We start from the raw sequence: 9,453 nt of genomic DNA on the forward strand, positions 1-9,453 counted from the left end.
AAGGGTTGGATAAAGGGTGATTTCTTTCACCAGTTCTTTATTAGCGCTTCAACAGGGATGTACAGTTAACAGCTGGGGAACAGGACAGATCGGCATTTACTACAATAATGTTCCACTTCCACGCTCATGCATATTCAGGATTTAGCAGGTTGACAAAATTGGACAAAAATCGCATATGGACTTTTCTCTCAACCTTGCCAGCTTCTTGTTGGGGGAGTGTTGAGTGAGGAGAGTATTATTATTGTCAGGAGCTATAGTATGGTTTAAGGGCACACAGCTGGAGTGAAGTAGAGGAGGTATTGGTAACAGTAAAGGAGGGACTCATCAGAGTTAAATTTGTTGTGCTACTAGCAGCAGTTACAGTAAGTGAGGTTTTGTAAACAGTGAACGGTAATAAGGCAGCTGGTTACACTACAGACAGGAAGTGATGAAACGGCTCATGGCACAAAGATATACTGATGTGGGTCTGGCAGGGACATAACATGCAGATGACAGATGTCTGGGGAGCGCACTATTCTTTAATCCCACACAAATACATACAAAACTGACTATTAACGTCACTTTAGAATGTGGGCGGAAGTACATTACTGAGCCATTTTTTCACTCTGTGCCAAACACAACACAACAGACCTTTTTTTTCCTAAAAACAACAACCAGCCATTACAAAGTTGATGTCACAGGGAGCTGGTGAGTGTGTCAGAGGCACATATAAGGATCTTTACCTATGTATTCTGGTGAGGTGAACACTGTCTGACTAAAGCGAGATAATCATAACTGGCTGGAAAGGAGATCAGTAAGAGTGAAGTGAGCCAGTTGCTGCATATCTGCTTCTAAGTGGTTTAAATAGAGAGACTTATTGCAGGAAAGGAGTTGTGGAAAATTCCAGAAACAACGTTTAAACTATTGATTTCCCTTTAACCATGGGATTTATCCATGGTCATTTTCTCAGTTTCTGTTGCTGAAAGTTTCCACAGGTTAGGAAGACTCAGGACTGTTAGCCCATCTCCATCAGATGCACAAGAACACTTAAAGGAATAACCTGACATTTTGGGAAGTACGCTTATTCGCTTTCTTCCAGAGAATTAAATGAGAAAATTATACCACTCATGTCTGTACAGTGAAGCCAACGCCTAGCATAAAGACCGAAAAAAGGTAAACAACTAGCCTGGCTCTGTCCAAACAACCAAATCCACCTACCAGCACGTCTAAAGCTCACTAATTAACATGCTTCTCATTTGTTTAATCTGTACAAAAAGAAGAAAAAATTGTAGTTTCATGGGAGATATGCCAAAGTATTTCTAGGCGGCTGCAACTAGTTGCTGGGCAACTAACTTGAGACTTGAGGAAATTACTGGTTTCGGCCAAGAACTAGTTCGGTAGCAATACATAAAAACAAAAATATCTTTAAACATGGGGGGAAAAAAATATGTTTATTTTTCCCTTAAGGTTTGTGTACAAAATGTTATGTGACCAAATCATGGAGTATCTATCGTACACAGTGCTGTCTTTATGCTAAGCGTTAACCAGCTGTTTGTGGTAGCTTTATATCACGCATACAAACATGTAGTGAGTGCTATCAATCTTCTCGTCTAACTCAGTAAGAAAGCGAATGAGGGTATTTCCCGAAATATCAAACTTTTCCTTTGAGGGAACAAAATGAATGGTAAAAGTGCATGGGAATTGTGTCAAACGTCTACTCCCTGTCATTCACACACACTGACAGGATGCAGAGAGTGAGGCTAAACGTTGCACAGATGCATCCAGTCCCCTGCTAATCAAGCCCCTGTGATTGGCTGAGCAGTGATGAAAATCTCCACCCAAACAGAGCTTTGACTGGTGCTCTCTCTGTCTGTCACGCTACCTCGCCTGCCCGCTACTTTAAAAAGGAGTTAAGCTTTCGCTCAATGTTGGCAAAGGAGTCGTCACCCATGTAGTCGATCTGGCCCGCTTCCCAGCGCTGCTTCCTCTCCTGTGATGAAACCTTCTGGGGAGGAGGAGCGAAGGGTGCCGGATGCTCTTTAAACTCCTCGTGAAGCTTACCCTGCGTGAGAGACAGAGAATGAATGAATCATGAAACGGGACTGGAGCAATACTTTATAAGGCCTGGTTTCCCCACATTCAGCCATACTCGGCTGAACACTATTTTTCTTCCCATAGTCAGTTCATGCAAGGGTTTCGTCAGGAGACTCAAAGTACAAACAAGACCTGCATTGCAACACACTTGCAGCAGATAAGAGGTGAGTTTCACAGATGACGAAAGTTGTTTATCCTAATATGAACAAATAGAAAAGTTTGGCTTCCTATAGTAGATAACACACTCAATAAGTCAAAACCAATCAAAACATAATGGCTCTAGTGAGTAATGACCTGCAAGGATGCAAGGAGAATTAAAAAAAAATCAAATACTGTAGTTTGAGTAATGTATTTTTAGAAAAAAAAATTTCCACCAAAAAAAATTTGATGGTTTACATGGTTTAATTTTCTGACTGTATAAACTTGTCGGTGTGACACAAGATGGCTCAGTTTCAGGTAATTGGGCAAAGCTGCAGGTTTTGGCAGCTTTCCTTTTCTGACTAACTCTGTTGCAACAGGCAGCATGGCAACTTCCTGCTAGTTACTGAAGAGCTGAACAGCTGTTGGAGCCACCCTGCATGTTTCATCATTATCAGCAAGCTATTCATGCAGTCATGACACGACTATGATAACTGGAAATACCCACGGCAACAAACAACTTTTGGCCGCAATTTGGTGCTGAGGAATGTGAAACAAACTTTTTCTTGACTTTTTCTAACCAACCAGCATTTTGGAGTTTAAGAGGAAGTAAAAAAAAAAAAGATTCAATATATGGCACTTTCACCACTTAGTAAATTCTAAATTGATAAATAGATTTACGCATTTTGAAGACGTGCGAGAGAAAGAAGAGTTCACCTAGTAATTACAGGTTTCGACACAGTCAGGACACGACGATTATGCAACAGGCTAAAGACACAATCAAAGCCATCCTGGTTTACGTTTCAACACGTGCATAGCCACCACAATGACACCTAGAACCGGACATTCTTTCACACACACACAAACTCAAACGCCACAACAGCTGACGTACATCCTCAATCGCCCCTGTGAAGCCGCTGTTGAATGGCGTGTCCCCGTAGGCCTGCTGCAGTAAAGGCAGCACAGATTTGGAGTACAGCTGCCACCACATGAGCAGGTAGTCGGGGTGCAGATGGCACTGTTCAGGGGACAGGGCGTGATCTTTGACCTCGCCCCTCTGAGCGTCGTAGGAGTAGCTCCATGGCTTCACCTTACCCAGGAAGTGCACCACCTTGGCATCATGGCCGTACCTGTGAAAACAGAGCACGCAAAGTGAATGTTAGACGAAAGAGAGGCTAAGATTTGTGAAATGAGATGCTGCCACTATTTGCAATCTACATTCTACATCTTTAACACTTACTGAACCAAACTAGGACACACACAGTACAGATATAAATAAAACAGAAAGTATACAGGTGTAGCTACAGGAGCTCCTCTGTTTTGAGGTAGGTTGTGGCAGAATGTGTGTTGTCCCTGCTCTACATTTCAGCAGCTTCTTGTAATTCAATACCCCTTCACACCCACACCCACCCACACCCACCTCCACACACACACACAAATACACAACATTTGAAATGACCTTGGATGAGCCTTATGCCTCCTAACACACAAGCACCCTGACGTTTTATAAGGAAAGCTACAGAATCAGAGCAATAAGTCGGCTACAGAAACACTGGATACATTGTGTGTGTGTGTGTGTGTGTGTGTGTGTGTGTGTGTGTACTAACTCTTTAAAAGCTGGCAGGTAGGAGTAGATGGCGATACTGCTGAGGTTGTAGATGAAGGGAAGGTGTTTGGAAATATCTGCCGTCGCCCAGGTGTTAAAGAAACTGTTGAGAACTCCCTGATCTCCACCTGCAACAACAGACATACACAAATACGCTCAGAATGATTGACATAATTTCATAAAGTAGAGCAAAATGAGAGATGGCTAGGAGCTCTGGTTTGGCATGTTACAATACACAAATAGTAATAGTCCTGTCAGAATGATTCTGCATTTTTGCTCTTAGCGAATGGGAGAGGAGTTCAAATACATAACAAAGAATTGATGTTCTTTCATTTACATAACATTTACCGTATCTGACCTCTCTTCTCTGGCTGCTGAAATCCATTCAGACACTCTATAGTACGTACCTGAATGGCCAACACCACACACACATATCGCACAGACTGTCCTTTCTGACATGTATAAATAGAAACTGAATGTTGACAATGCTGTGATAGGATGCAGCACACAGTGAATGACAACATATGGTGAAACACACACTCATAAACAGATAGCAGATGTATGTGATACAGTGCTAACTGCAGACAGACAGCAAGGGGTGAGCTGGCAGTGTGAGCATAAGGTTAGACCAGGTCAGAGTTAAGATTAGGACATCAGGACTTCAGATTGTGTTCTAATGAGCCTTTAAGAAATAAATGCAAAACGCTCGGGTCTCACCATCGAAGCTGCCGTTTTCACTGCAGAATGTGAGCAGCTTCTCGTGCGTCTCATTGGACGGCCTGAAGACAAACACCCCAGAGTTGAAACAGTCTGGCCAACCAGGATCCGGCGCTGCAGATAGTTCCTCTCTTTCAAAGAGTTCATCTATATTTGACAGCACCTGAATACATTCAAATACATGTTATTTACTTACTCGAATACATGGAGTTTCATTTATCAATATTTCCACATTCCGTATAGTAATTTGCAATGAAAATGTAGAAGTCTGCGGCCCCTTTACTCCAGTAACATCGCACCCTCTTCTCTTGAAGAGTCTATGAATGAAACATGGACTGTTTAATGTTCTGACTGAAGAACAGTGAGTTGTGAGAGTAAAAACACTTAGAAACAACTACAACTACTTTTTAACTCTAAGGTGATTCTTCGTTGACACTTGTGTACGTTCTGTGCTGTGGTCAGGTTTTTGTCTCACCAATGTGTCTGCATCCATGAACACACACTTGCTGTAATGTGTGAGAGTCCAGCAGTGCAGTTTGGTGAATGTTACCCCCAGGTCTGGACGCTTCATCAGGGATAGATGAGCCGCATCGCCCGAGTCCATGACGTCCACCACACGCACCTCATCAAAAATGGAGCGGAGTGCATCTCTACGACACAGACGGCATGATTGTGTCAGTGTGTGTGTGTGTGTGTGTGTGTGTGTGTGTGTTAGATATTGACATTTGACAATTTTTCAACCAACATCAGCGATGTGTGTTACCTGTAAGGTTCTGCAACATGAGGTCCCACGAGTGCGACCAGTTTCCTGGTTGTGTTGTGGTTTCGTAACGACTGGCCGAGAACCATCGCTCCCTTGGCGTAGCTGTCGTTCGTGGCCAACGTCACAAAAGCTTGGTCTGCTTGGAGAAACAAACAAACACACACACACAATAATCAGCCATGTTGCTGGCTGGTTATAACGTTAGTGTCATTACTTCTTTTGTCAGTCCTACTTCTATTTATCTGCCTTTCAACGTCTCTATCATCTGTGCTTAGGGTTGGGTATCGTTTGGATTTTTACGATTCCGATGCCGAACCGGTACTTTTAAAACGATTCCGATTCCTAAACCGATGCTTGAAAAACTGAAAAATGACATCAAAGAAAGGCTCTTTTATAGAGTTTTTTTTTTAAATTGAAAATTATTTAAATTTAACAATATATTAACATTTACGGTAGCTAACTAACGGTAGACTACAGAGAAAGTGTGATATTTTTATGTCCGTTTCGGAGCGACAGAGGGAAAATATTTCAGTCGACACATTAAGTGGAACAGAAATGAGTTACCGAAATTTGCGTTCTAATCTGGTCTGATTCCTACCGGTTGCGTAGGAACCGGTTCCATAGTGGAACCGGGTTTCGGTACCCAACCCTATCTGTGCTTGCTTGTTTGAATGTCTTAATCCCTTTTGCTTAGGCCTGCTTTTCTTATAGATGTAATGTAATTTATTTTAATTTGTTAACCATTGTATTTTAGGATGCCTTTTGTCAGCTGGCCGGGGACTACAACTTACAAATTAGCCATAGAGGCTAAAGCTACTCCTTTTACTGGGCAGTTAATTAAAGGGGACTGTCCATGACATTATAAACTAATAAACTAAACTTATTAGTTCAAAATGTGTTTTATTGTACATCATCTTTATGAGAACAACCAGGGCTGTTTCACAATGAAAAATTATTTTATGTGAATATCTGCTAATAACACTTAAAGGTCCCATATTGTAAAAAGTGAGATTTCCATGTCTTATTATAAAACAGGTCCAGGTGCTATAAAAATACTGTGAAAGTATCCAAATGCTCAATCCACAGAAAAATGCACACAGCCCGTATTCAGAAACTGTTCCATTAAACGAGCCGTCAGGACGTACGTACAGTTGTGATGTTATAACTATTATATAGGTAGAAAGTGCCATTACAGTGCTGTTACAGTCATTCCCCGGCTGCACTGACACCGCAGAGAAGCTGAGCACACAGATGCAAAATAACCACAAATGCTGACCAATCAGACCAGACTGGGCTTTTTTTCTGAAGGGGGGCTTAAAGAGAGGAGTGTTTCACAGAAGGCAATACACCAAAATGTATGTAGAATGTGAATAGTTTATAAAAGCATCATAACAAATCATGTACACATCATTTTCTTAAGGACAATGGGATGCAGTCAAACTTTAATACTCACATGTTGCTCCGATAAGAAAAACAAATCAACGCCAGCTTTTCAATGTTCCCATTTTCTTTGTTTTTATTACCTCAAAGGGCACTGTCCACATTAGACACATGTGGTTGTTGCAGCTTTTATTGAGCATTTATATTTACACTTGCTATTGAAGTGAGTAAACTTTCTCAGCTAGAAAAGGTAATAATAAGATACAAGTGCGTACTTTCCACCACCAACTATCGGTGCCTCTGTCTCTTAATTTGACAGTATATGACATTTAATTAATGCACCCTTTTCTGCTTTTTCCTCCATAACTTGAACAATCATGTCATGTCTATGCTACCCACTGCACATGTCCAATTCATCTGCAGGCCTATTGTGTGAAGTTCAGTGTCTGATGAGTCCCCTTTGCATACATTAACAACTGCAGGGGGCACACTGTGCTTCTGCCTGAATGGAAGTAGGCCCAGAGCCAGCACATTGTAACAAGCTGAATGCGTGTTGTTCGGGGTTTCTGGGAAACCTGATCGGAGAGGCAACGCTGTACGGTTGCTAGGGTCTGTTTCAAGGAATTATAAACTGACTATCAAAAGAGCCTGAGGCTACATACAGGAAGAATGTGTTGTGTATGACTTTTTGTGTTACATAAAGCCATATGACCCACACACCTCTGGGTCTGACACATTTTCAAAATCATGAGGACAGATGTTACATAATTACATAATGCGTATAGATTGCATGTATAAGGACATAAGCATTGCTTCCTGTATGTAATTTCATTTTAAAATGATGCTTGCCAAAATGCAGTACTAGTCTATTTCTTATTCTTCTATAGAGTCTTTTAATTTTTATCTAGGGAACATTAATATTAGTACATTATAAAAGGTATGACCATACAGGCCTTTTATAGTATTAACAAAAAAAAAAAAAAAAAAAAACTTCAAGGCCACACACTGTGGCGCACGTACGCACTGAGAAACATCTACGTCAAATTCATCAAAGACCCCACATTAACCAGGAAGTTATACGCGTCTTCTTTAAAAATAATAGCGTACATGAGCTATAAAACAAAGTTTGATCTACCTTTTCAAAATACTTTTTTTTCAGTATCAATTTATAGTATGTTCTTGATTAATCGTTTGTCTATAAAATACTGAAAAATGCCCGTCCGACCAAAAGTCTAAGGCATTTTTGCTTAAAAGAATGACTTTACTGCTATATTATTAAAATTGTTTCAGATGATTTATTTTTTTTTTTTTGACAAAGTACACCAACGTTAATAGAGTAATCGTTTGAGTTCTAGTTTGTAATTTGATTAAGCATACATTTATTCAAAAATAGGCACCATGGAAATGCATTATAAAATAAAAATAAAATAGCCTACCGGTAATAGTTCTTATATATCTTATAAAGTTCTTATATCTTGATTTTATTTCAGGGCTCCTCTACAAGAAGGGGCCTCAAGATTATGTAATAATGCAGAGGTCGCCTATTTTCTTTCTCAACAGAACTCTCCCTTTACATTTTATTACTCAACCCCGGTTGCATTCAAAACGGTTTTACTTTGAAAATTGAAACCGGAAGTGCTCTTTTTGATTTTCGACAGCTTTACTTTTGGTCCAAACCGCTGCAGCAACTCATCAAATCAACACATCTCAACCCTTCAAATGGCCGCAGCGTTTATGGCATAAATAACGATTCAATTAATATCAGTATATGCGAGTAGCAGTCGGTGTTTTCCGCAGCGTTTAATACAATTCTCGATATTTGAGGAGAAGAGGGCAGGTCGCGCATCCCCGGTCCGGTCCGGTCCGGTCCGGAGTTGCCATGTTCCGATGTCACTGTGGCGGCTGCGAGTGTCGGCGGAGCCCCGGTGTGTCTTACCTGACATGGTGTGATGAGGAGAGTCCACCCGGGGTCCGGGGGTCGTGATGGGGCAGATGGAGGGCTTGCACTGCGTAGGGCAGAGGCTCAGCAGCTGGGAGCAGTCCAACACAGGAATTAAGCCCCACATTTTCCGGGTCATGTGACCAATGACAGCTGACACGCCCCCCTGCGTGTAGTCCGAAACCACCACAGACGTAATAGCCAACAGTGTATGACTGCAGCCGCAATACCACAGTGTAGAAATACTCTGTTACAACTATGATGCATTGTAAATGTTCAAAAGTACATGCATATCAAAATATAGTTGAGGTAGAAAAGTAAAAGTACTCATTATGCAGAACGCCCCAGAATAGCATAGACCTATACTATATTATAATTACTGATGCATCAATGTGTTACATTCTAACCGCCTTACTGCTGTTTTGTTAATGTAGAAAAATGCATCATCATTTTTTTGTTAATTAATTTTCTATCAGTAATTTAAATATGCAAAGTAACAAGTAGGCCTAACTATAGCTGTCAGATTAATGTAGTGGAGTAAAAAGAACAACTTTTCCCTTTCAAATGTGGTGGAGTGGTATAAAGTAGCACAACATTGAAGCTTATGTGTACTGTACTTTTAATTAAAAATAGTTTTGAGTGCAGGACTTTTATTTGTAACTGCTTATTTTACACTGTGGTATTATTATTTTTTTCAAGTAAAGGATCTGACAATTTCTTCCACCACTGAATATAAGGTAGTTAATGTTTCCCTGTTTTAACCCAACCTATCGGTTTATACACTGTCATAACAGAAGATTAACTTGTTAGGATGAGAAATGAGTTATGTCTGATCAC

General features: G+C 40.7%; 1 protein-coding gene across 2 annotated transcripts; it reads right to left on the reverse strand.

Annotated features, from left to right (window-relative positions):
• Window positions 1-5: 5 nt before the first annotated feature.
• gyg1a (glycogenin 1a) lies at window positions 6-8,781 on the reverse strand. Of its 2 annotated transcripts, none has more exons than XM_031310056.1 (7): window positions 8,614-8,781; window positions 5,298-5,433; window positions 5,010-5,184; window positions 4,535-4,697; window positions 3,819-3,945; window positions 3,104-3,341; window positions 6-2,041 (listed from the first exon to the last, which is right to left on the reverse strand). In XM_031310056.1, the coding sequence occupies exons 1-7, from the start codon at window positions 8,753-8,755 to the stop codon at window positions 1,874-1,876; spliced, it is 1,149 nt and encodes a 382-aa protein (XP_031165916.1). In that variant the 5' UTR covers window positions 8,756-8,781; the 3' UTR covers window positions 6-1,873. The 2 variants fall into 2 exon arrangements, with proteins under 2 accessions (XP_031165916.1, XP_031165915.1); XM_031310055.1 differs by having other exon boundaries at window positions 5,298-5,436.
• Window positions 8,782-9,453: the final 672 nt, after the last annotated feature.

Source organism: Sander lucioperca, chromosome 18 (assembly GCF_008315115.2).
Source record: "Sander lucioperca isolate FBNREF2018 chromosome 18, SLUC_FBN_1.2, whole genome shotgun sequence".
In the NCBI taxonomy this organism is placed as follows: Eukaryota; Metazoa; Chordata; class Actinopteri; order Perciformes; family Percidae; genus Sander; species Sander lucioperca.

What these genes read in the sequence shown, in the direction of transcription:
- gyg1a (XM_031310055.1), bottom strand. Translation starts at nt 8,755, where the DNA reads ATGACCCGGAAAATGTGGGGCTTAATTCCTGTGTTGGACTGCTCCCAG. An exon ending in TACCTGCCAGCTTTTAAAGA is followed by an intron (nt 3,342 to 3,818) that starts GTTAGTACACAC and finishes CTGTTTTCACAG; the next exon opens with GTACGGCCATGATGCCAAGG. An exon ending in TCACAGGGGCGATTGAGGAT is followed by an intron (nt 2,042 to 3,103) that starts GTACGTCAGCTG and finishes TCTCTCACGCAG; the next exon opens with GGTAAGCTTCACGAGGAGTT.